Here is a 27,954-nt window from a genome sequence, read left to right on the forward strand (position 1 = left end):
TAATGCAAACAAAATAGTTTATTGAAATAGTTACTAAACAGTGAGGTACTTGAGGTATGATTTAGATGTTTTAGACATTAAATTATAAGTTGAGTAAGTTGAGTATTTAAAGAATTCATGTTCATAGCTGTATTAGGGACTTCAATATCTGAATTTGGAAAATAAAGTAAAATTCCATGATCATTGAAATGCTTAATTCTTCAAGGAATCTTCTCAGCTGTGAAGACTTGAGAAGCTTGTCTCCTGGCCTTGAAAAGGAATTTTAAAGAACTGTTAATTTTAAGAAGTCCATTATTTAGAATTTATATTAATTATCTAATATAAAAAATAAAATCTAAAAATTTTTTTGAAGATAATGAAAATTCCTTAAGAAAAATTACAACTTCAAATTTAAGAAAATTAGAAATAGACTATTTTTTTAAAGTAGACTCCTCACCCAGAGTGGAGCATGATGTGGGTCTTGAACTTTGGACCCTGAGATCAAGACCTGCATGAGATTGAGTAAGATGCTTAACTGAGCCACCGAGGCACCCCAGAAGTAAACATTTTTAAAGCCAAACCAAAAAAGAAAAAAAAAAAGAAATTAAACAAAATACCAGGTGAAGACAAAACAGAAAAAAGTAAAAAGAAAATTCTATGTTTTAAGGAATAATGAGTCAAAGTAAAAAATGATGGCTCACAGTCAGAAAGAGACATGTATAAACACAGAGGAGAGAGAGGGCTGTGAACAGAGAACCTTTAAGAAAATTATTTCCTTCATTATGGCCTTAAAATTTTCACTTTTAAAGACTTAGAGAGAGAGAGAGAGGGCGTGCACAAGAAGGGGGAAGAGGGAGGGGAACAAGCAGACTCCCCACTGAGCAGGGAGCCTGAGGAAGGGGAGGGGAGGGTGGCTGGATCCTAGGACCCTGAGATCATGATCTGAGCTAAAGGCAGATGCTTCGCTGTGGGAGGTACCCACGTGCCCCTAAAAGACTTTTAAACATTTCTTCCATTTTCACAATTTGCGTTTACAAGTCAAGACACATTATGCCAAGCTAATTTAAAACAAAGTTAAATCAAGTTGAGTACAAGGATTACATAATGGAAAACAAAAAATGCAGTGATACAATTTAACTACAACATGTCAACACATGAAAAGAATTGAGGAGAATGGCTATTAAATAGGTTTGTATCCATTACAACTGAACTGTATTAGGAGATACATTCCAGCATAAATCCTTTCACCTAAACAAGTGGTCCAAAATCTGTAACAGTTTGGAATTTTTAGATACTCAAAATATATTTATGGTAGAAATGTATTATGGTAATTATAGGACAGCTGCCAGGATGAAAATAATTTTGTGAAACCCGATTCCTCTCCTTGAGTAAGAGCTGCATGATTATTAAAATATAATTAATTAACTCCAAATATGAGGAACAAAACATAAAATGCAGTTATAAATATCTACATGTTTACGATACTTTAAAATACCAAATTTGTTCTGAAATTCCTACAATTAAAATTATAGTTATCACTTAGGAGGAAAAAGATATTTTAAAATGAGATATAAGAAAACCACCCCCCTGAAATAAAAAGTAAAGTCATTAATGTGCCCTTAGTTACAGACGCAAGTTTCTATCTGGTGATATGCAGATCAGTCAATACATCAGTAATTGCTGATTCCTATAATGTATAAAAGCACTGTTAAAAATGGCAGAATAACTATAAGACATGGTGATTAAAAAAAACAAAAAGGATAAAACAAAACCCTGAGCTTGAAAGCAATATATGAAAACAATATTAACTGATGATTTTTCGTTTTTCAAAATATACTGTCCTATCTTTCCAATAAAAAATAAAAGTGTAGGGACGCCTGGGTGGCTCAGTTGGTTAAGCAGCTGCCTTCGGCTCAGGTCATGATCCCGGCGTCCTGGGATCGAGTCCCACATCGGGCTCCTTGCTCCACGGGGAGCCTGCTTCTCCCTCTGACTCTGCCTGCCACTCTGTCTGCCTGTGCTTGCTCTCGCTCTCTCTCTCTGACTAAATAAATTAAAAAAAAAAAAATCTTAAAAAAAAAATAAAATAAAAAATAAAATTAAAAAAAAATTAAAAAAAAATTAAAAATAAAAGTGTATTGTTCACATATAAGCTTACTTAGCAAACATGAAACGATGAAACTTTGTATCCTCCCAGAAGAAGCAATATAGAGGATGCTGAATGTAGAAATGGAATGTAGAACTGAACTGGAATCCTGCCTCATGTAACTTAGCAGCTGCATGACTTTAGAACTATAACAACTTTTTGAGCTTAGGTATCCTCATTTGTAAAATGGGAATAACAGTGCCTACACTATGGGGTAGATTAGATTAGTTAATATCTGTGTAAAATGCTTAGGATGGTGCCTAATATAAAGCAAGCATTATAAAGTATTACTTTATTAAGATTACAATTATAATCACTAATCATATTGTTATTTCTTCTCTATCTGGCGGTATTATACAGTCAGGCAAGTCCTGATTCTTTTGGTTAAAGACACAGCTATCCTCCATGACTCAAAAAAAAAAAGTATAGTAGCATATTACATTTTTAGTATTCTACTAACACCAATGTCTCAGTTTCCAAAACCAGAAAGTTAACAACTAAAATGTTCAGCTAGGCTCCATGATAATATTTAATCTCACCTATGCTCTGCTGATGAACATTTATAACTTACTAAAACTAATCTCTAACAAACAAAAGCAGACTCTTAATTATAGAGAACAGACAGCTACCAGAGGGGAGGTGGGTTCAGGGATGGGTGAACTAGGTGAAGGGGATAAGAGTACACTTAACTGAGTAATGAATAGAATTGCTGAATCACTACATTGTATACCTGAAACCAATATAATATTGGATGTTAACAACACTGGAATTACAATAAAAATACAGGGACGCTTGGGTGGCTCAGTTGGTTAAGCCTGTGCCTTTGGCACAGGTCATGGATGATCTCAGGGTTCTGGGATCAAGTCCCATATTAGCCTCCTTGCTCAGCGGGGAGCCTGCTTCTCCCTCTGCTTGCCGCTCCTCTGGCTTGTGCCCTCTCTTTGACAAATAAATAAATAAAATCTTTAAAAATAAAATAAAATAAAAATATAGGGGCACCTGGGCAGCTCAGTCAGTTAAGCAACAGCCTTTCACTTGGGTCATGATCCCAGGATCCTGGGATCATGCCCTACTTGGGGCTCCCTGCCCAACAGGGAGCCTACTTTACTTCTTCCTCTCTCTCCCCTGCTTATGTGTGCACACATGCTCTCTTGAAAAAATAAAATCTTTTAAAAAATAAAATAAAAATATAAGTCTTTTTAAAAGTAATACATAAATAAATAAATAAATAAATAAATAAATAAATAAAATTACTCTTTAACTTTATGCAGCCAAAGTAATGATAGGGTGCAAAAATGAATGTGATTTTGGCATTTATGTCACAACAAAGAAACCTTTAAGATTTAATTAACTGAAGAACTTCTGAAACAATCTTTACCTTTATAGTACAAGTTATAAGGCTGAAAAGATGAACTCTAGTTCCCTCTCTCATTTCAAGTAATTTTAGTGCTTTTTCTTGTAATCCTATTACTTTTCATAAACACTCCTCTCTAATCCACTCTTTTCTTCTCAGAGGGAAACAGATCATGTGGAGTAGTCTGGTAGGGAAATTTCTTAAGATACTGAGAACTGTATTTTCTAGAATTGATATGACATTACATAACTTCAGTTTATACCAAGTGGAGGGTTTTCTATACCTAGAAATTCTTCTGAATGTACCAGTCACCACTTAACTGTAAAGGATAAAGAGGCAACTGTATGAAGTTAAATTCTAGAACTGTGTTGTTATCCAGTAACTGCAGATGTGTAAGATAGAGCCACAATAATTATTAGAATCATACTTCATAAACCATAATTATTAAGACCAATATGCATTAGGTCTCCTGGGATTGAGTTAGGCTTTCTTACCACATATGTTGTCATTTTTCATCATTTGCCTGGCATTAGCAATTACATTATATAAGATTAAACATTTTTATGAAGCCGAGTCAAGTATTTGAAAGTCATTAGGTAGCATTTGAAATTTAAAGATGTCCACTCCAGAAACTAAATGATATAAAACCAAAATAATGAAGAATGAAATACAAAGGGGTAACACTGATTTTAACTTTAATCTTTTAACTTTAATCTTAAACTTGTAAGTTCAACTTATTCAAGCTTCACATAATCAAATACGTAGATACTTACAACTTTCTCCTCTGAAGAAAGGACACCCTCTACTGCCACTATCTGGTATTGCTTATGTTTTAAATTTCCCACAAATTTCCGAAGTTGCTTGAGATTGCTAGCCTCCATATCTTGCTTTAACAGTTTCTGCATTTCTCGAGAAGGACATCCAGGATCAAATATTAGTAAACATAATGTTCGGTTTTTTCTCTCTTCAATTCCAACAACTGTGCGACTATGACCTATCAAAAAATTAAAAAACAAAAACAAAAACAGCTATATATGTGTGTGTCCTATCTATTGCTATACATATAGACATGTTACTGAACATACACATACAGTATATATATTCTCTGCAGTATGTGCACACGTGTGTTTAGAATAGAAATAGTCAGTCCCTCTAACACGTACTCTCTCTCTGAAGACACAATAGTTTTAGTTCTATTTCCTAGCCTTCAGTTTTCATTTGCTCAATTTTTCTTAAGTTTCATTACAAAAAACTCTGTGTCTACTGTCCCATATTATTTTAGTTTTTCTTTCCTAATCCCTTGACCTTTCTTATCCAAATTATCTCACAAGAAAGCATTTGAAAATTACCTACCCCAGAACAAAAACTCTCATGAATCCAAAAGGTTAATAAAAGTAAATTTATATATACTAGAATTTCAATGGAAAGGGCTTAACTTTTACAGCTTGTATTCCTAAATGATGAAACTCCCAACATTTACTTCTCCTATTTCTGTTGATTCAAATCATCCATTCAACAAAATTTATCAAGTGTCCATGTGCCAGGTACTATTCCAAGCAGTTAGCTATACAGAAGTAAATAAAACAAACATTCCTGCCTTCATGGAGTTTTCACTCTAAAAGGAAGGAATATAAACAAAGTAAATAAATAAGCATATTATTATGTTAGAAGCAAAAAAATAAAGCAGGGAAGAGAAACAGAAAATGCCAGCGGTAAGGGGTGGATAACAAGATGGAATTTCAAATAAGGTGATCAAGGAAGGCCACATTGAAGTCTTAGGTGAAGACCTAAAAAAGTAAGGGATGAACAAGACAGAAGAGCGAACCGGTTGGCCCTGAAATAATAAAATGGATAGCACCCTTCAATACCCAGGAAGGTATCAATCATAAGGACAATGTAGCTCTGAAAAACAGACTAATGTCACAATACTCTCCTCTTTCCTATTACCTCAGTCTTAAAAGAGCAAAAGTCAATTAGTTTTCCTGTAAAGGTCTAAGCTATCCTTATTATCTATGAGTTATACCAACCTTGATGCTGAAGATAGATTGGAGGTTTAGATGTACACATTACTTTTGGACTCCCTTCTCGGTCTGAAGAATAATAGTTCAATATCCATTCAAATAAACGAGGATGTGTACCCAAAGGACCAGTTGACTTATGAAAATCAACTATGTGGCACCTATAAAAAAATTAACAAAATGGACTGTTTGTAGAAGAGTTTTTAAAACTTTCACCAATGGAGTCATCAAATACAAAGAAATTTTAATTCAGAACTAATTTTATCTCAACAGTATTTTCTTAAGAAGAAAATAAATGTAAGTTCCATTATGTATCCAGAAAAATGTCATTTTAAGATGAAATAATTATTTAAATAATTTCAAAATAAGACTGATCATTGATCTAAAAGTTACATTTTCTGATACATAGAATCCCCATGAATAATAAATAAGGACCATACTTGGTTTTTAAAAGTCATCTACATGTAATGTCAGACAAACTTTCATTCTAAATTCTCTAAACCTGATGATCAATTAGAAGCTGAATTCTAATTTTAATTCCACAATAGCCATTCATATCTATCCAAAATATCCTGAGTATTTTTCCTGTTAGCTCTCACAAATTCCAATAAACAGACAAGAAAAGAATACCTACAAAGATCTCAAAAAACCCTGTATGGACTTCCATCCATACATCTATCTATCCGCTACTTGGCACTAGACTACAGTGGTATTCCTTCCACAAGAGGAAGTCAACCTGGAATAAATAAAATTATTTTAACTGGAAGCACTATTGAGAGTTTTTAGCAACTATTTTTAAAAGGTCAGGTATGAGCAAGGGGCGCCTGGGTGGCTCTGTGAATTAGCATTCTAACACTTGATTTCTGCTCAGGTCATGCTCTCAGGGTTCTGGGATCAAGCCCCATGTCAGGCTCCCTGCTGAGTAAGGAGTCTGCTTAAGATTCTCTCTCTCCCTCTGCCCTTCCCCCAACCTGTGCGTGTATGCTCTTTCTCTCTCATAAAGAAATAAAATCTTAAAAAAAAAAATAAATAAAAGCTCAGTTATAAGCAAGAGCAATTAAAAAGTTTTTCTTTCACTTTAAAGGATAGGACAGATATCCTGTCCTTCCTTGTCTCTCTTGACAAATAAAGTCTCCCAATACACTAAAATTATAATGGTTGCTATCCTTAGCCTCAGCAAGTTTAGTGTTGAGGCTAACTTTCAATTGATTACTATTGAGTTTTTTTTTTTAATTTTAATTTTTTAAAAATATTTTATTCATTTGTCAAAGAGCAAGAGAGAGAGCGAGCTGCACACAAGCAGGTGGAACAGCAGGCAGAGGGAGAAGCAGGCTCCCTGCTGAGCAAGGAGCCCAATGTGGGACTCGATCCCTAGACTGAGGGATCATTAGCTAAGCTGAAGGCAGACATCCAACCAACTGAGCCACCCAGGTGTCCCTACTACTGAGTTTTAAACACTGAAATGAACTTCTGAATAAATTTTTAAAAAAGCAGGTACCTTTCAGGTTAGAAATTGACTGTATATTAAGATTTAGAATCTGAATAGTACCCTACAAATATAACTCAGAAAGTGAAAGACAGACATTTAAACAAGTAGTAAACAAATTCAGAGCACAGTATTAAAGAGGCTTTTCTAAAAAATTAAACTGTTTTAAGCACCAACAGAAAAAGCTGGATATTACCAGGCATTTTAGACAGATATTATCCTTTCCTTAAACATTATTTGAAAACTCAGTATATGATATATAGATGTATTGTGAAAATGTGAACAGACTGGCAAAAAGAAAAGAAATAGTAAAGTTAGAACACATTAAAAGTCCTTTTGATTTAAATAATTCAAGAAGGGGCACCTGGGTGGCTCAGTGGGTTAAGCCTCTGCCTTCGGCTCAGGTCATGATCTCAGGGTTCTGGGATCGAGTCCGGCATCGGGCTCTCTACTCGGCGGGGAGCCTGCTTCCTCCTCTCTTTCTGCCTGCCTCTCTGCCTACTTATGATCTCTATCTGTCAAATAAATAAATAAAATCTCTTAAAAATAAATAAATAAATAAATAAATAAATAAATGATTCAAGAAAATTATTAAACAAGGTTTTCCTATTTGTTTTCTTTTAAAGATTTATTTTGAGAAAGAGAGCACAAGTGGAGGAAGGTGGAGGGGCAGAAGAGAGAGAGAATCTCAAGCTGAGACTCCACACTGAATAGGGAGCCCCATGTGGGGCTCAATCTCACAACTGTAAGGTCATGACCTGAGCTGAAATCCAGAGTTGGACACTTAACCAACTGAGCCACCCAAGCACCCCCAAAGTTTACCTATTTAAAAGTTAAGAAATAGTTTTAACTCTGAACCTAATCAATTAATGTGATAAAAATGATATAAAACAAATATAAAGGAAAACAGAGTCATGAAGCTTAAAGGCAAACTTTCTCTTTTTTTTTTTTAAGATTGTATTTATTTATTTGAGAGAGATTAATTAAAAGAGATCACAAGCAGGCAAAGAGGCAGGCAGAGAGAGGAGGAAGCAGGCTCCCTGCTGAGCAGAGAGCCCGATAAGGCAAACTTTCTCTTAAAAATGATAAGCATCTATCTCCATTCCCTCTTGAAAGCCCAACATCAATCATATTGAAGGAGAAAATGATTCAAACAGCCAAAGACAAAAAGAATGGAGACAGCCCAAATTGTCCTGTAGTTTTGGGAAATGAAAAGCAGAAAAGGAAACATAGAAGTGAATAGAAAAAACAGACAATTGTCTTAAAATCCCAGAGATGCTGGAAGCTCAGAGGCACTAGTTATTAGAGAGAGTAGTAATGGGGTTATATTAAAGGAATTGAAAATTTGCATAAGAAAGGCAAATTACTGCTTAACTACCCTACTCCATCAATGCAGGAGCTCCAGGCAGGAGAGTGGAGAACTCTTCTCTGAATGGCCCCGAGAAAAGATCTCTTCCTATATTAAAATTTTCGGAGTTCCCCAAACAAATAGCAAGCTTCCACCACCTAAAACTCTATAAATGGAGTCTGCTTATCTGCAAGCTCCAAGTAATCCTATAGGACCTCTGATCTTTTAGTGCTTCATCCTCACTCTACGAATGGACAACTAAGGACTTACAAAAGTTAAAAGAAAGACCTCAAAATGCAAAAGACTAAAATAAATAGATGTGAAAACAAATTAACATGGAAAAACCCCACAAAACACAGGAACAGAAAGAAAGAAAATGTTGGGAAAAAATTTTCAACCATAACAGACTATAATGCTATGAAATTACCCCTTAAAATTAAAAACATGATTGCTAAGATACAAATTTCAATAGAATAGTTGGAAGATAAAGCTGAGAAAATCTACATAGTAGAACAAAAAGCAAAGAGGGAAAAAAAAAAAAAAAACATGACCAATAAACTTAAAAAGTCAAAGGAGTTCAGTGGCCAACTACCAGAAGTTCAGAAAGAAGAACAAAGGAAATGGAGGGATCGTAATTATCATTAACCTCTGAGCTGTAACTACATTCCAGTCATAGTTCTAAGCACTGGATCATCTCAATATCACTGCAACTCTATGGAGCAGTTACTACTTACATGCTCTTTTTATCAATGGTGGGACTAGACTACAGACAAATTAAGTCATACAGCCAGCCAATATGCCGGAAAACTAGAATCAGTTGTAGGCAGCCTGACACTGAAGTCTAAGCTCTTTATGGCTACACTGAGATCTTACAACTCACAATTCTAGATTCAAAAGGAAAAACAAATGCCTAATACAATGAATCAAAGCCCCACATTCATGATTAAATTTCATAATAGCAGGACTAAGAGATGATGCAAAAAACTTTCAGAGAAAATAAATAGGTTATACAAAAAGAATGAAAATCAGATAACATCTTACCTTCTCAATAGTAACACTGATTGCTACAAGTTAACAGAGTAAAACCTTAATTTGATACGAAAATGATTTTGCATTTAGAATAATACAGCCACCCAAATGATCATTTAAGTATTAAGGACCAGGCACTTTTTTTCAGGAAGCTTATGAAAGATGTACTTAAGCAGGAGAACAATCCAAAAAAGATAGACATGGAATCCAGAAAAAAGTCCAGGCTCCACTTCAAGAAAAAAATGAAGAAATGACACATGGTTACAGCTCTGAAGGGGATTTAGGAGACCAGAGCAAAGACAAGAGAGGGCTTCAAGGAAGAAGTGTCCACGATAGGAGTGCCTCAGAATACATAAGTGGAGGTTGTGAAAAGTTTGAGACCATGATGTAGTCAAAGAGTAAAAAGGAAAAGAAAAGACAGTTCTTAACTCAAGGAAAAATTGTAAAAGCTTTTCGGGAAAGTAAATAAAATTAGCAATGAATAATATTAATACAGTCATGATGTAAACTCTGACTTAAGCAAATAAAAAGTGAGATTTAACCAAATTACAAGGACTGAGGGTGAACACAGGTGGGAAACGTGAGGGAAGTGTAACAATGTCTAAAACTAATAAACCAAAAAAAGAAAAGAAAGAAAACCCTGAAAGCACATTATTCAGAAACAGTGGAATTAACAGCTGCCTCTGAGAAATCAGACTTGCAAATAGAGAAGAACATGAGATAGGGACTGAACTGGTTTTTAGCATAAGCCTTTCAGTGCCACTTAAATTTTATTTTTTAACTATCCTTTGATAAAAGAAAAAACAACATAGAAAACTTCCCATATATGACAATAACCTTAATGTGGGTTTTCAGGTACCTACTTTACCCTTAGGGAGGTCAGGAGTGTGTATACTTCACATGCTCCGATCCAGGCCTTCGTTCCCTGTAACCTGTTATTAAGTTGAGAGGCACCCTGAGGATCAAAACCTTCCTTCCATGCATCTTCAATCATAGACTGAATTTTTGGAATGCAAGGAATTGACATACCTATAATTATACAAGCAAACACATTACATGACAGTTACTGAAGTACTATATATTACTTCATTCCATATTATATGTACAGTTGATCCTTGAACAATACAAAGGTTAGGGACACTAATTGCCTGCAGAGTCAAAAATCTGCATATAACTTTTTGCTCCCCCAAAAACTTCACTACTAATAACCTACTGTTGACGGGGAGCCTTACCAACAAATAAAAAAATGAAGAGTTGATTAACACGTATTTTATATGTTATATATATTATAAACTGTATTCTTATAATAAAACTAGAAAAAAGAAAAAGAAAAAAATTATAAGGAAAATACATTTATAATATTAGACTAAAAAAATCCATGTATATGCAGTGCACACTCATGTTCTCCAAGGGTCAACTATTTATAAGCAGACAAGTTAAAAGAATTATACTTCACATACCTTTCAGGCAATCGTCATAGGCATCATTTTGTAGTAATGATGAAAGTAGCATCTGGAAATTTCTATAACCACAACCCCAACCTTTGTCACCAAAAGATGAATGAAAGTGATCCACCCCTGTGGAAAGCCAAACGCGCCTCACATCTGTAGCAGCATTCTGATAATATCTATAAAGTGCTTCAATAATTCCTAAAATAAAGAAGAGACTTAGAAGATTTAGAAGGATAAGCTATCATCTTTTATGGCTGTCTCATATATTTCTAATATTAGTCTCTTCCTCAAGTGCCCCATCTAAATCCTGTCAATTCCATCTTCTTTATCTTTTTACTGTTATAACCTTAGTTCATGTCTTGTTACCACTATGCAAGTTTTCCTAACACTAGTGTATTACTTATACTAGCACAATGGTGCCTCGCTGTCTAAGTAACATGGTCTTAGCAACCACATTATATAATTATGTAATACATATATAATTATGTATAATTATATAATTGTATATACATAATATATAATAAAAGAAAAATTTCTTTATAATAAAATTTTTTATCCTTAGTCCCTAAACCTTTTTAGATATTTTCCAATATCTTTTGTTAAATTATAATCTATTGTTGAAAAGAAATAATAGCTTTAACTAATAGCTGCTTAATTAATATTTGTATAACTCACAAAAATAAAAATCTTTGCCACATAATAATTGAATTTCAAAGCAGTTTACAAAAAGGACATAGTATATAACAGAGCAGTATTCTTTAACCCCCTACAGATATATCAATATTATAACAACTATACATACTCTACTACATTCTACAATAATTCTAAAACATATGCACAAACAGAAATTAAAGAGTGACATAAATCAAAAACAAATAGAAACTCTAGTATTTTCTTCTTGTATACCCTAAAGAATCGTATTCCAGATCGTCTGGAATGTCCTATCCCACAGAAACCTTTTTACACAGAGACCTTTGAAGAAATATAAAGATGGCCTTCAGAAAGACTACTGGATATGAAAATACATGGCACAGGGAATTACAGATAAGTGGGGAAAGTACAGAGTCACTTTCCTTTCTTATTGCTTGAGATGTATAAGCAATAAGACCTTATTAAGTACTGTTATAAATAAGAGGAAAAATCAAATCCACACCTTCTCTTTCTCATTCTTTCTCATACATACATATGTACTAATAAATTCCAAGTGAATTAAAAGTACAAATATGAAAAGCAAAGTATAAATGTTTAAAGAAAATATAAAGAGATAGGTTTATGACCTCAAAGTTGGGGGATTTCCTTGACCAAGACAAGATATAAATAAAGACAAAGACAGAAATTTGATTATATTCAAATTTAAAACTAATTAAAGATACCATACATAAAATTTAAAGGCAAATTATAGATGTTGAAGAAGATATTCTAATTTCAGATAATCAACAAAGAATTAGTATCCTAAATACTGAAGGAACTCCTATAAATCAAGATGAAAAAGACAACCCAGTAGAGGGCAAAAAAAGAGAATAGGTTATTTACTGAAGAAACTAACTCAGGGGTGATGAGGAAAATGCACATTAGGTACTATCATTTCAAAAATGAGTGGCAAAAATTAAAAAATGTCACCATACAAAGTGTGAGTGAGAATACAATGATGCAAATTAGATTATGATCATTTTGGAAAACAATTCTGCAGTAACTTTAACAAAGTTAGAGATATACATGCTCTTTAACCTTGTATTTCCAGTTCTGGTTGCATTATAGAAAAACTCTTAAAAAAGACCTCTTGAGAAAAGGGAGTAAACTGAGGGTTGCTGGAGGGGAGGTGGATGGGGGATGGGGTAAATGGATAATGGGCGTTAAGGACTAAAAGAAAACCTGTTTATAATTTGTAAGAGTAAGAAATTGGAAACAACCTAAATGTTTGTTAACATGAAAACAGGTAAATAAGTTGTGTATAATTCTAACAAAGGATATCAGAGTCAAAATGAAGTACAGCTATAAGAATCAACATATCTGAGGAGACCAAGTAGGAACAGATGTATACCAATTACACATAGTTTAAATACATTAAGATATTACACATTTTTATGGACACCTACATATATGGTAAAAGCATTAAAATATATATGAGACTGGTAAATACCAAATTAAGGATATCGGTTCTCCATGTGGGTGAGGAGGGATTAGAATCAGAAAGGGATGCACATGGGATTTAAAATACAGATGAAAGGTTTACAGCTTTAAAACAGTAAGATTAGGAACCTCTTTGGTAGGAACAAAGCTGTTTCCATATAAATTTTTTTTACTATACTAGTGTACATTAAAAGAATACCTTAAAAAATATCAGGGAAAAGGCATTCTTTGTAAGAAGGCAGATTTGATTGTGAGTACTAGCTGGGCCAGTAAGTAGCTATGTGGTTACAGTGGGAAAGTAATTTAATCTATCTAAATCACAATTAACTAATCCAGAAAAATGTAACAGTATACAAGTGAGTGTCTGTTTTGCAAGTTAAATGATGCAGTTTATATAAAGGTCTTAGTGTCTAAAACTATACTAAAACAATATAGTAGCCACTATCTAAGTATGACTATTGAACATCTGAGATGTGACTTATCCAAATATAAATACTCTGTAAAGTGTAAAATACATATCAAATTTTGAAAAATGTACAAAGACTGCAAAATATTTCATTAATAGTTTTTAATACTGATTATATATTGAAACAATAATATTATGGACACATAGGGTTTAACATATTAAAATTAATTTTACTTCATCACTTTTCCTAATATGACTACAGGAATTAAAAAATATATATATATATATATTTGGTTAGTGTGTGTGTGTGTGTATCTTATACTTCTATCACACAGCATTGATCTCAAACATAGTAAACACTCAACATAGTAAACACTCAAACACTCAAAACTTCTAAAAGGCCCATTTTCAAATGTCAAGTAAATGAACACAATATAAAAGTAAATTATTTTTAAGTGGATTATTTAATAAAAATATAAAAGTACAAGAGTTTCAAAAAGACATTTTTAAAAAAATTATTTGAACAGTCTTACCTAAAAGTATATAAACTATGGATTATTAAAGTTAAGCAAATTCAAAAAATCAGGATTATTACTTCACTGTTATATGAAATACTAAAATAATGATTTTGATGTTTAAGTACTCACCAGAAGTTTTTGTTTTTCCATCATCAATACCAATAGCTAGCGATTCCATCATGTCAGCTTTTCTTCTGTGAAATTCAGATGGATGCATTCTTCCCCTATTGACTTCTATTTCCATATTTCGTAGTTGCTGTTGTTTGTATCCTCCAGAATTATCTAAGCCATATTGTCTCTATTGAACATAAAAATGACTTACTTTTCATGTCCCTTAACTTCAATGAGGATGGAAACTTACTACAATTTTATTTATTTGGAAATATATTTTGAAACATTCTACTTTATAGACTTTCATACAAGATTAAGATTTTTTTATTAGAGATTTTTATTAAAGATTTTTCTTAAGAGTTTTATTAAAGATAAATAACACACATACATATACACAAATCCCCCAGTTAGTAACAGCCTTTCTCTGTAAACCGCCAGGGCAAGAGATTTGCTTTCTTTGTAGTAGGAAAATAGACAATCCTGTCTTCCTACGAAAGGTACTAAAAAAGGCAGGTCAGTTCTGAACATAGCACTGATTTAAGAAAGCCTGTCACTACTTATTATTTGTTCCCAGGATAGCCTATTAAGATCCACTTAATCCACAATTCATTCAGGCAGTAATTCTACATAGTAAATTAACTTTTTTTTTTTTTTTTTTTGCACACTGATAGAGAATCTCCAATTATAACACAGCCTCCAAGGAAAACGTTTTTGAGACTAAAGAACTTGTGAAATTACTTAACAAACACACTTAAATACTGGAAACTTTTCGTATTTATAATGTTCAAAATTATTTAAGACAAAGAAAACTTAGGAAAAGCCAACTTTTTTGCCTCCTCTGAATCTTGGTGGGAAAATGTTTTGCAAACAGATGAATCACTAAGGAGAAAAACAGCCCAAGTTAGATACTCCAAATAGAGAATTACATGGTCATGTGTGACATATCTGAACAGAAAAACTCAGAAGTGAGTCTGAGAAAATTATGATATGTACAATGCACATTAGTATATTAAAGGTTTTGAAAAATCTTGCAGTATACAAACGTGTTTAACTGAATACTTTCAAACCTATTCAATCACAAACCCTTTATTTTCAAACATTATCCTATTAGCACACAGAAAAAGAGTAATTAGAAACTCGGAGCGTTATTAGCACAGGTAATAGTTCACAGAAAATTAGGACTGAAAAAATAGAAATAATCTATTAAAAATGTACATGCATTGGGGCGCCTGGGTGGCTCAGTGGGTTAAAGCCTTGCTTTTGGCTCACTGCTTCCTCCTCTCTCTGCCTGCCTCTCTGCCTACTTGTGATCTTTGTCTGTCGAATAAATAAATAAAATCTTTAAAAAAAAAAAAGTACATGCATTAAAAATATATTAGATGCTGCCAGTTTAGTTTGGCACATACCAACATCAACCCAAGATAAAATCTCAAATGTCATCAAAAATAGATTTTCCATTAAACATGGCTCTTTTTAAATCACTAAAAGAATTTAACACTCAGACAAGAGATATTAATTCTAAATTTCTCTTTTAAGTATCTATATAAACACTTAAATTCTTTGTTTCCTAATCTGCCCTATCATTTTAACATAGATAGGTTTGAATCCAGGCTTTACCATTTAATATAGCCTGAACCTGAACAAGTTACTAGCTACATAAGCACTCTGTCTCTGCTTCCTCATCTGTCATTTAGGGAGTTGCTGTGAAGATCTTAAGGTACTATATGTGAAGTGCTTATCCCAGTACATGACCAGAATGAGTAATTATAAGTGGTAGCTGTTATGAACTATAAACTGTATATGTAAAAAGAGTTGATTTGTGTATCAACAATGACGAAAATAATGGGCTGTAGTCTCGACAGCATGTTTGAAAAATAAGAACTCTACCAAACCAAAATACTACGATTGTTATTAATCTTCATACCTGCAGCTTCTGAAATTCTCCCATTTCTTGTCGTGATTCCTCAGATCTCCTCTTTCTGTCTTCTTCTTGTTGAAGCTGGTGAGCCAACTCTAGATCTCTAGAACACTGGACTCTGTCTATGCCTAATAGATATTTTTAATGTTTAGAATAAGGTAATTACTGAATTTAAATCTCACTTATTATATGTTTAACTCATATCTTTTAAATGGAGTAAATGCTATTATTTTGATATTTACTCATGACTATGATGTCATGGAAATAACCGTTTCTAGCAGAACTTGAACAGCTTCTGTAAGGGTAAAACCTCCACTTAAATCACTAATATACACTGAACAGGCAGGCTGTGACAAGCATTTTTCATTAATTGTCTCATTTGATCCTCATGACACCCTTAGGAAGTTACGTATTATCTCCTAAGGAAACTAGAACTTAGAAAAATTAAGTAATATTCTTCATTGGTGCTCCCTATTAACATAAATAAGGAAGACTAGCTTTTAAAATAAACTGGGGCAGAAAAGAAAATAATGAAGAGCATCAAAATATGTTTGCAAAGTACAGCTTAATTACAGTCTGGTCACAAACAAAGTCTGGTACAACTTTGCAACATATTGCCCTGTTTCCTCTCTACCCAGTATCCCACAGATCCATTAGTCAGTGGCTTCTGGACAGGATCTGGTACTCCCTGACTTCCAATTTGATATTTGAATTATGTATTTGAGTATTCTTTCTTTACTTTCAAATCTCCCAGTCTCTACTAGATCTTCCTATTTGGTCCCCACTTCCAACTACTGAGGATAAACAAATTACAACTGATTTTTAGCATACTACTGACACTATCTATAGTGATTTACTCAGGCCATATCTTTCAGTATTTACCCTGGGCTTACAGAATAATTTATGTGCCCATACAAAGCCTATTATAAACAAAAGAATTATCAGACATTCAGCTTCAGAGGGGTATTTTCCCACAGTAGTTAGCAGAGAATCACTGGAGAAGAGGACTATTCCATCTTTGATCCAGTGATTCCCATTTTGGGATTAGACTGAGTGAACAAGGGCTATTACTCATGAAGATCATGGACTGGTATTAGGATCATTAATACTGAATACTGAAGGCCCCTGAATTAACAGGAGATATCAATGTACCTTAAGAACAGTAGGTACCTTAAGTGCCAGTAGAACACAATTGGTTTCTCTTAGAGTCTACTTTATATTTTTTTCATTGGGATTCTGAAACTCATAGAATCTTTCCTCTTCTAAGGCACTATAAGGATTACCTTATCAATGCCACTATTCAAAAACGTAAGGGACAGAGAAAAAACTGTACAGAGTCACTTACAAAATTAATAAGCGGTTAATATAAGAAACTGGACAAAATGGAAATGAACTTGAAAAACATTTAAATCATACAGTTCGTATATTCTTTAAAAATCGTATGTGCCATATGGCAGCTTCCTGGTTCAACAACAACTTTTGCTGACCTGATGCTAAATCTAGTTATTTCTAGCTGCTGAAAGAATGGCCTCAACTTCATCAGACAGATTTCTTAAATTGTACAATTTCATTGCCTTCTGAATATTTGTGTTCTGGGAAAAACTCTGGGGACAAAACCACTAGTTTGGTTACTGCCCACAGTAGTTCATTCTATACAACTTTTCTGTGAAACAACTTCTAAAAAGAAGCTGAAGTTATATTATAATTCTTTAAAGGGACAAATTTATTTTTAACCAGTATGCTTTTTTCCCTCTTTACTACTACTCTAAAACTTAGATATAAATAGGAAGCAGAAATTAAGTCAAGAGATTCTTATTTTTAAACATATCAACATACCGTGTCCAAAGCTGCTTTCTTCCAAATGTAAGTCAACGTGTTCCTGGAGAATAGGGTAATTTGTACAGATGAGCCCACACATAGGACAGTCATACAGAGGTTGATCATGGTCTGTTTTAGAGACATAATTCAGTTGTTTTATTTTTAAAACTTTTAGATTTTTTCACCCCAAGTCAAAGATTATCCACTGTCCACTAACCTTATTAAATAAGAAATAAGTAATAAGTAAATAAGCTTTTTGTAGTTGGATTTAAAGCTATTTTCTACTTTTAGGGTCAAAATGGAAGACTGAGCAGAAGCACAAATCTCTCTTACCGCTATAATAAAAGAAAAAATTAATAACAAATATGTAGATCTGTAGTTAAAGCAAGAAAAGGAAAGTATAAAGGAAAATCGAAATGGTAAGTAGGGGCCAGTCTATGCATGAATTTTAGGGGTTAAATTATCAGCATCCTCCTTCCAAACTAAGTGGTGAGGTACAAAATTCAGCATAAAGCCTTCAGTGTAAAGCTTGGAATTGGGATCATACTGCCTAGTTGGAGCAGGAGATCAAAGAGCATTAAGCAGCATGGCAAGCAGATAGGTGTACCTTGCCCAGAACAGAAGCAGTACCTCTGCGTAGACCAAGACCTGACTGATATTGGGCACAGAAGAGGGACACTGAGCACTTACAGCCGAGCAATCCATACATGTAAGGTCTGGTCTGGAAGTAGAATATCTGAATCTGTATTCAGATAGTAGCTGAGACTGCTAGATAGCTGTTTACTTCCACAAAGTGAACGTGACTGGTCTCATTTTAGGTGGATCAGTTGACCTTAAAACTGAACTAAGTCAATTTGACATGTCTGGAGAGACACCACAGTCAAAAGACTTAAAATTAGTTGATATATCCTATGGTAGTGAAAATGGAAACCAAGCTATTGCATTATCTACTGATGTTCTTTCCAAGGTAAAATTCATTCAAACAGAAAAATTAATTCAGCACTTTGGTGAAATCAGCCAGGACACAGGTAAGTACTGTTTTGGAGATGAAGATACACTAAAGGCTTTGGAAGTGGGAGCTGTAGAGATTCTAATGGATATAATGAGAAATGTTCTTCATAGCCAAGGTACAGAAGAGGAGAAAATTGTCTAACTGAAGAAAAAGACAAGGATAAATCTCATTTCATGACAGGACAGGAACATGAACTGATTGAGAGTATGTCCCTCCTGGAATGGTTTGCTTAAAACCATCAAGTTAGGAGCTAGGGGCGCTGAAGCCTCTGCCTTCAGCTCAGGTCATGATCCCAGGGTCCTGGGATCTAGCCCTGCGTTGGGCTCTCTGCTCAGCAGGGAGCCTGCTTCCTCCTCTCTCTCTGTCTGCCTCTCTCTCTGCCTACTTGTGATCTCTGTCTGTCAAATAAATAAATAAAATTTTTAAAAAAGTTTGGAACTACACTGGAAATGATCACAGACAGGTCATAAGAAAGATCCTAGTTTGTGAAAGAATTTGGTAGAACTGAAGTACCTCATAATACCGAGTTGATTTCCATGGAATAGAATATCAAGGAAGAGATGATGATTTTTTTTACTTTGATGACTAGTAGGTAATTGACATGGTCCAGAAAATGTACCTCACCCTGCAGCAGTCAACTCAAGGAACATAGCCCTGGTAGAACCAAACAGATACCTGCCTTACAACTGGGCCATTTTCAGAACTTAACCCAAGAACACTGGCTACTGAAAACAAAACCAAAACAAAACCAGATGCAACCCTATACTTGGTTTTGTCATGGTGTCAACATTGCAGCCTATGACTACGTTCCTAAATGCTACTTTGGACTAATTTTAAAAAGAAAGGCAGTTTTTATTTTTACTTGATGACCAAATTGAGTGCTCTTATATTTTTCAAAAAATTTTTAACATTCATACATTCAAGCAAACATAATTTAAGTGTTATAAATCTTCAAAAACTAATAGAAGTGACATCCTTAAAAAAGAAAGAAATGTTAGAGTTCAAACCCTTGGGCTTATTAGCAGGCTGGACATGGCTGAAGAAAGAATCTCTGAGTGTAAGGATATGGCAAGAGATATTTCCTAAAATGAAATAGACAAAAAGATCCTCCCCAAACCTCCCCTAAACATAACAAACAAACAAAAAACAGAACAAAACAAAAAAACCCAAAACCCACAACCTACAAAAACTGTGGGAGAACTGCAAAAGGTATAACATACACAAGATGTGAACACCAGGAGAAGAATGAAAGAAACAAAAGTATTATTTAAAGCAGTAAGATCTGAGAATACCCCCAAGTTAATGTCAGACATCAAACTATGGATCTTGGAAGGTCAGAAAACACCAAGCACGGTAAATACCAAAAACTACATCTAGGCACACTATATTCAGACTTCAGAAAAATCAAAGATAAAAAATCTTGAAAGAAGACAGAGGGAAAAAAAACACCTTACCTATAGAGGAACAAAGATAAGAATTACATACAACTTCTCAGAAGTCATTCAGGTAATAGGAGAGAGGAGTGAAATATTTAAATTTTCCAGAAGAAAAACAAGACAAAACAAAACCCACCAACCTGAAATACTGTACCGTCAAAATTATCCCTCAAAGATGAAGGAAAAATGAAGAATTTCTCAGACAAAAATTGAGGGAAATTGTTGCCAGTAGACTTGCTGTGCAAGAAATGTTCAAAGAAGTTCTTCAGAATGATGGAAAATAATATTGGCCAGAAACATGGATATCCATAAAGGAAAAGATCAGGGAAGAAATAGGAGATAATAAAATAAAAACTTTTATTTTTCTCATTAATTGATATAAAAATAAGTTTATTCAAAATAAAAATATAAGCGTATTCACTTATGTGCGTGTGTGTGTATATGTGTGTGCTTATATTTACTTGAAATGAATGACAGCAATGACACAAGGGATGAGGGAGGAATTAGGAATATCTTATTATGATAAGGTCCTTGTATTCACATAGTCATACAACAGTATTCAGAAGTAGACCTGGATTAGTTGTTAATGTATACTGCAAACTCTAGGCTAAGCACTAAAAAAGTAAAAATAAGCATAACTGATATGCTAAGAAAAGCGAGTATTGAGCAAGTGAAATCTTCTGCCTATATATCAGGAGTAGAAGTCCAAATGCTTCTTGATATCATAATCGCCATGGAAAACATAATGCAGTCAAGTACCCGTCACAACACTTTACTCATAGAGAATATAGCGGAACACACAGAGAAGAGAAAGAGTAAGATCTTCCTCAGTATTCGTCACTAATCTGCCATGGCCAACGGGTCCCTTCCGGCAGCCAACACGGGGCAATTGGTCTGTACACACCTCTCTTGCACAACACAATGAAGGATCTCATCCCTTTCCAGCAGAGAACAGACCTAGCACTAAGGCTGTTCAGGTGCCATATGACACACATGCTTAAGCAAAACAAAAGAATACACACTACTGCCTGAAAAAGGGAAAGGTATTTCCATACAAAGGCTGTGAGAACTCTTGATAACGAAGTGTTCTACACCCAAGGATCATTCTTATGTGGCCAAATAGGGTCAAAAGGTTACAGGTATGAACTGTTTTCCCCCATGGAGAGAAAATGAAATCATACGAAATGCTCAATTAAGCTGCAAAAAAACAGGAAAAAGTCAAAGACAAGAAAAGAAGCAAAAAACAAGGGCAACAAATAGAAAACAATAACAAAGATGGTAGATAACATTAGTCTAACTATAGAAATAATCAGTTTTTTAAAAAGATTTTATTTATTTATTTGACACAGAGAGAGATCACAAGTAGGCAGAGAGGCAGACAGAGAGAGAGGGAAAAGCAGCCTCCCCGCTGAGCAGAGAGCCTGATGCGGGGCTCGACCCCAGGACCCTGAGACCATGACCTGAGTCGAAGGCAGAGGCTCAATCCACTGAGCCACCCAGGCACTCCAGGAATAATCACTTTAAATGTCACTGCTCTAAACATACACATTAAAAGATAGATTATCAAGGTGGAGAAAATATAAGACCTACCTATATGTCATCTTCAAAAACCTAATGAAATATATAACAAGATACACATGAGAAAAAATACAAAATTCTGATGAAAGAAATCTGAGAGATATTTCTTGTTTATGATAGGAAGATTCTATAATGCTACCATGTCTATGTTTCCCTACTTGATCTATAAGTTCCAGACAATCCCAGTAAAAAATCTCAGCAAGTTATTTTGTGGCTATCAAGTAACTGATTCTAAAATTTATACAAAGAGGCAAAAGATTCAGAATAACCAACACAATATTGAAGAAGAGCAAAGTCAAAGGACTGGCACTACCGTACTTCAAGACTTACTATAAAGTTAGAGTATCAAGACACTGTGGTATTGAAAAAAGAACAAACAGATCAATGGAACAGAACAGAGAGCCCAGAAATGGACAAATAGTCTAGTCGACTAAATCTTTGACAAAGCAAAGGCAAAACTATGGGAGGAAAGAAAATCTTATCAACAATGGAACACGTGGACATCAAAATGTAAAGAAAATGAATCTGGGCGCCTGGGTGGCTCAGTGGGTTAAGCCGCTGCCTTCGGCTCAGGTCATGATCTCAGGGTCCTGGGATTGAGTCCCACATCGGGCTCTCTGCTCAGCAGGGAGCTTGCTTCCTCCTCTCTCTCTCTGCCTGCCTCTCTGTCTACTTGTGATCTCTCTCTGTCAAATAAATAAATAAAATCTTTAAAAAAAAAAAAAAAAGAAAATGAATCTAGACTCAGACCTTATACCCTTCACAAAAAGTAACTTGAAAATGATCATGGGCCTAAACATAAAATGAGAAACCACAAAATTCCTAAGAGATAACATAGGAGAAAACTTAGATGACTTAGGATATGGCCAAGACAACGTGAAGTTACAAAATAAGTGATAAGGGGGACCTCATTAAAATAAAAAACTTCTGCTCACCAAAAGACTTTGTCAAAGTAAAGAAGAAGACAAGTCACAGAATGAGAAAAAATATTTGCAAAAGATACATGTACTAAAGATGTTATCCAAAATATACAAAGAACTCTTAAAAATCAACAATAAGAAAACCAAAACCAGATTAAAATATGGGCTGAAGACCTTCACAGACACTTTACCAAAGAAGATACACAGATGGCAATTAAGCATACAAAAAGATAAATTCATGTTATAAGAGAGCACTTCAAATTAAATTAAGATGAGATACCACAACACAAATATTAGAACGGTCACAATCTGGAATGCTGACAGTACCAAATGCTGGTGAGGATGTGAAGCAACAGGAAATCTCACTCACTGCCACTGTGAAAGAGTCTGGCAGTTTCTTACTAAAATTAAACACACTATTATTATACAATCCATTAATCACATTCCTTGGTATTTACCCAAATGAACTGAAAATCTGTCCATATAAAAACCTGCATGTGGATATTTAAAGCAGCTTTATTCCTAACACCAAAACTTGGAAACAAGCAAGATGTTTTTCATAGGTGAATGAATAAATATACTGTGGTATATCCAGACAATGTAATATTACTCAGCTCTTAAAAAAAATAAAATAAAATAACTATCAAGCCATGAAAAGACATAAAGAAAAGCTTAAATGCATATTACTAAGTAAAAGAAATCAATTTGAAAAAGCTATATACTGCATGATTCCAATGACCTTCTGAAAAAGGCAAAAATCATAGTAGTAGAAAGATCTGTGATTGCCAGGGGTTAGGGTGGGGGAGGGGTGACTAGGTGGATTTTTAGGGAAGTGAGACTATTCTGCATAACTAATATGATGGGTAGTTGTTATTACACATTTACCAAAATCTGTAGAATATACAACACCAAGAATGAATCTTAATGGAAACTACAGACTTTGGGTGATAATAATGGGCCAATGTAGATTCACTGAATATAACAAATGTATCATGTGGTACAGATATTGATTGTGGAGGAGGTTGTTAGTATATGAGGACAGTGGGTACATGGGTATTCTCTGTACTTTTTACTTAACTTTGCTATGAACCTGAAACTGCTCTAAAAAATAACATTTATTAATTTAAAAAAATGAATCTAGACACACTTTCCTTACATCTTTTAAAAAATTAACTCAAATGAATCAGACTTAAATGTAAAATTCAAAACTATAAACCTTCTAGAAGATAACACAGGAAAGATGAGCTTGGGTTTGGTGATGAGTTTTTAGATATATCAAAAGCATAATCCATGAATGAAGAAATCAAGTAAGTAGCACTTTATTAAAAGTTAAAACTTCTGCTCTGTGAAAAACACTGTTAAGAGAATGAAAAGACAAGCTCCAAACTGAGAGAAGTATCTGCAAAACACGTATCTGATAAAAAACACATATCCAAAATAAAGAAATTACTCTTAAACTCAATAATAAAGAAAAAGAGATGATTCTAAATGTACTGTATGCAAGAAAAACCGAGCCTCCAAATACATAAAATACAGCCTGATAGAGCTGAAAGGGGAAATAGACGAATATGTAATTATAATTGTGGATTTCAACAACCGCCTTTCAAAAACTGGTAGAAATGCTAGACAGGAAATCAGAAAGGATACTGAAGACCTGAATACAAACAAAATGATCTAAATGAAAAATTTAGAATACTCAATCCAACAACAGCAGAATATATCTCTCTTTCCCAAGTGTCCATGGAATATGTACCAAGACAGATCATATACAGTATCTTGGCAGATAAAACAAGTTTCAACACATTTAAAAGAACTAAAATCATAGAGTGTGTTCTCTGATCATAAGGGTGTCAAACTCAGAACCACAGAAAATCAGAGTCCAAGACAGTTCAGATGCCAATGGGCTGGTGGTAAATAAAAGAATGCCCTCTGAAAAATGGACTCTGAGTACAGTCCTCCTCAGAAAGGTTCTAAAACTACTCTCAAAGTAGTTGAATTATTTATTAACTGAATCAGAAATTCTTTTCCACAACTGTATTTTTATAATAATAGTAAATGAACAATGTTATAAACTAAATTTAAAAAACACATTTGCTGGAGGCATAATATTCCACTGTATATATATATACCATATCTTCTTTATCCATTCATCTGCTTTAGGGCATCTTAGCTCTTTCCATAGTTTGGTGACTGTGGCCATTGCTATTATGAACACTGGGGTACATATGGTCCTTTCGTTCACTACATCTGTATCTTTGGGGTAATACCTAGCAGTGCGATTGCAAGGTCATAGGTAGCTCTATTTTTAATTTCTTAAGGAATCTCCACACTGTTTTCCAAAGTGGTAACACCAACTTGCATTCCTACCAACAGTGTAAGAGAGTTCCCCTTTCTCCACACCCTCTCCAACACTTGTTGTTTACTGTCTTGTTAATTTTGGCCATTCTAACTGGTGTAAGGTGGTATCTCAGTGTGGTTTTGATTTGAATCTCCCTGATGACTAACGATGATGAACATTTTTTCATGTGTCTATTAGCCATTTGTATGTCTTCTTTGGATAAGTGTCTGTTCATATCTTCTGCCCATTTTTTGACGTGAATATCCAACTTTTGTATCAGCATGGACGGGACTGGAGGAGATTATGCTGAGTGAAATAAGTCAAGCAGAGAGAGTCAATTATATGGTTTCACTTACTTGTGGAGCATAAGGAGTAATATGAAGGACATTGGGAGAAGGAGAGAAGAGAGTTGCGGGAAATCGTATGGGGAGACAAATCATGAGAGACTGTGGGCTCTGAGAAACAAACTAAGGGTTTTGGATGGGAGGGGAATGGGGGGGTTGGGTGAGCCTGGTGGTGGGTTTTAAGGAAGCCATGTATTACATGGAGCACTGGGTGTGATGCACAAACAATGAATCTTAGAACACTGAAAAAAATAAAGTTAAAAAAAAAACACATTTGCAGTAATCTGATTTACAAACCAACATTTAGGACACCACATATTAAACTGACACTACTGTTAATTATCACATAAAGTGAGTATCTTACCTTCTGATGGAGTGTCTAAAAGATCGGCATGCTTTGTTTTCACATGATTTTCCATATCTTGACTACAATCTTCTATTCTTCCGCAGAACGGACATTCGGGAGAACTATACGTTGTTTCATAAATTGATCCTTTTATTTTAGATGGGTCACACTCTTTTTCCTTACTTTTAAGGAATTTTCTGGATTCAGTTAAGTTCTCCGAATAAAAGGTTTTATGTTCTAAAGTACCATCATTAGGCAGGCTTTGCGCTGAAATTTTTGGGTGATTAGATGCACAAGCTGAATGGACACTAGAATTAACTTCCATTCTACACTGTAAGGTATTGTCCTTCCTGTTATCTGAAGTTCTAATCTGTATTGTATTGATCCTTGCAAAGCTTCTTTCTAGTTCATTTTGCTCAAAATGAGCAGTTTCAATATGAAAACACATTTCATCGTAATTCACACCTGACAACTTGCAAAATGGACATATAACTTCATTTTCCATGTGAACAATTAGCAGGTGAGCCTTCATGTCTGGTTCTGAGGTTACTGTTTCACCACAAATATCACAAGAAAGCATAGTACATCATGTAGCTAGAAAAGAATACAATGTTATTTTAAGTTTGAAAGACTGGAGAAAAAAATGCATTCTATAAGATGATCTGAAACAAATTTTTAGGAAGTATCTATTTAAAACTGGATTATTTGAAGATACTTTCAATGTACTTAACTGTTCCTCAAATGTACAAACTTCATTATAAATCTCAATCAAAATTTCTCTACTGTATTTTGAATTTATGGTTTCAATAAAATAAAGGCAATAATAGTTCAAATTAAAATAAATAATTTTAAATATATTTCAAAAAACATGTCTGGTGTGAGGTCGAGAAGAAAATAATGTTTATAAAATTGCCCAAGTATGGTATTTAAGAGAAAACTAAAAGAAATCTTAACAATTGATCTATCTGAATACAGAAACTTAAAGGTTTTAACAATGGGGAGGGTAAATAAACACAGCTTAATAAAATAAGTTAACAGTTAAAGAGCTTTAGCTATATCAAAGTAATTTAAGTAGCATAATTATCCTCCTATATGGAGGAAACCCTCGCTCAGATAGGTCACTGAGGTCAGAAAATGGTGAGCCAAATGCTAACCCAATCAGGCTCCAAACACTGTCCTCTCAACCCAAAGAATAAAAAGAGCGTCTATGGTAGCAAAGAGCACAGATTCCAGAACCAAGAGAACTAGAATGCAATCTCACATTTCAGAATTTAGGTAAGATAGCTCATGTCTTTGAGCATCGGTCTATAAAATGAATTGTACTAAACCAGCAATCACTTTAGGGTTTTATGGACTAATAGAAATACTGGGTACGGACAAAAGCTGATTTTGTTAAGAATTTTTAAAATCAATCACAGCCACAACCTTCTTATGTTGTTCAGCTAAGGACTATTTAAAAACAAAAGGGGGGGGGGGAGAGGAAACCATTCCCATTATTTGAATAAATTTAGCTTTATAAGAACTTCCTGCATTGTCCTTATGTTTCTTATTCTCTTTTAAACAAGTGAAAATAGTTTCTGATTTTAGAAGGAAACTCTCCCAAAACACCAGTGGAAAGAACGTTGGAAAGAACGTCATATCCAGTTTCTTATCTTCCCGGGGCTAGACAGAGGGATACGCTTGAACTGCCAAATACTCTGATCAGGACAAGTGGTTGAGAGATTTAAGGAGATTGTGACAGGTGCCAGGCTGAGCAGACTGTGAGAGAAGCCGTAAGGGCCGCATGCCAAAGGCCCACTCTGCCCAAGAGTCCGCGCCAACTTCCAGGACCCGAAACCGGGTCCAGACACTGACTGGGTCATAGTGGAGGCCGGGGGAATTTGGGAAGGGATCATTAGTTCCTACCGGCCCAAAGATCCGGCCGCGGCCACACTGCCCGATTATCCTGGGCTTCCTCTTCGGGTCGGCCGCCGACACCGTCTCGCTCTCCCGCAGAGAGACTTTCAACGTCGATTACCTTTCCCGGCCCGGCAGACTAGGACGCACAGGCCCTCTCTACACCCTGAGAGTCACAGTTAACCAAGAAACAAACCAGCGCCTCCAAAATACTTTCACTTCCATCCTCACATTCAAAAAACGCTTTTCCTCGGTACCCCCGGAAGGAAAAGGCGCCCAGCATGCACTGCTCCACGCTAGTCTGTGTTGTGGTGTTTTCTGGGAGTCGTAGTCTTTTTTGCATCATCGGTTCCCGGTGCTGACTCCTAATTT

At 34.7% G+C, this 27,954-nt stretch overlaps 1 protein-coding gene and 1 pseudogene across 1 annotated transcript; one reads left to right on the forward strand and one right to left on the reverse strand.

Annotated features, from left to right (window-relative positions):
* On the reverse strand, nucleotides 1-27,842 carry ZUP1 (zinc finger containing ubiquitin peptidase 1). Its single transcript, XM_059400602.1, has 10 exons — nucleotides 27,592-27,842; nucleotides 25,705-26,280; nucleotides 17,731-17,841; nucleotides 15,901-16,022; nucleotides 13,995-14,163; nucleotides 10,821-11,009; nucleotides 10,224-10,389; nucleotides 5,507-5,658; nucleotides 4,253-4,473; nucleotides 1-248 (listed from the first exon to the last, which is right to left on the reverse strand). Exons 2-10 carry the CDS (start codon nucleotides 26,264-26,266, stop codon nucleotides 201-203), a joined length of 1,740 nt encoding a protein of 579 aa, XP_059256585.1. The 5' UTR covers nucleotides 26,267-26,280; nucleotides 27,592-27,842; the 3' UTR covers nucleotides 1-200.
* LOC132018495 (eukaryotic peptide chain release factor subunit 1-like) lies at nucleotides 18,129-19,313 on the forward strand (annotated as a pseudogene).
* Nucleotides 27,843-27,954: the final 112 nt, after the last annotated feature.

This window comes from Mustela nigripes, chromosome 5, assembly GCF_022355385.1.
Source record: "Mustela nigripes isolate SB6536 chromosome 5, MUSNIG.SB6536, whole genome shotgun sequence".
NCBI classification, from domain to species: Eukaryota; Metazoa; Chordata; class Mammalia; order Carnivora; family Mustelidae; genus Mustela; species Mustela nigripes.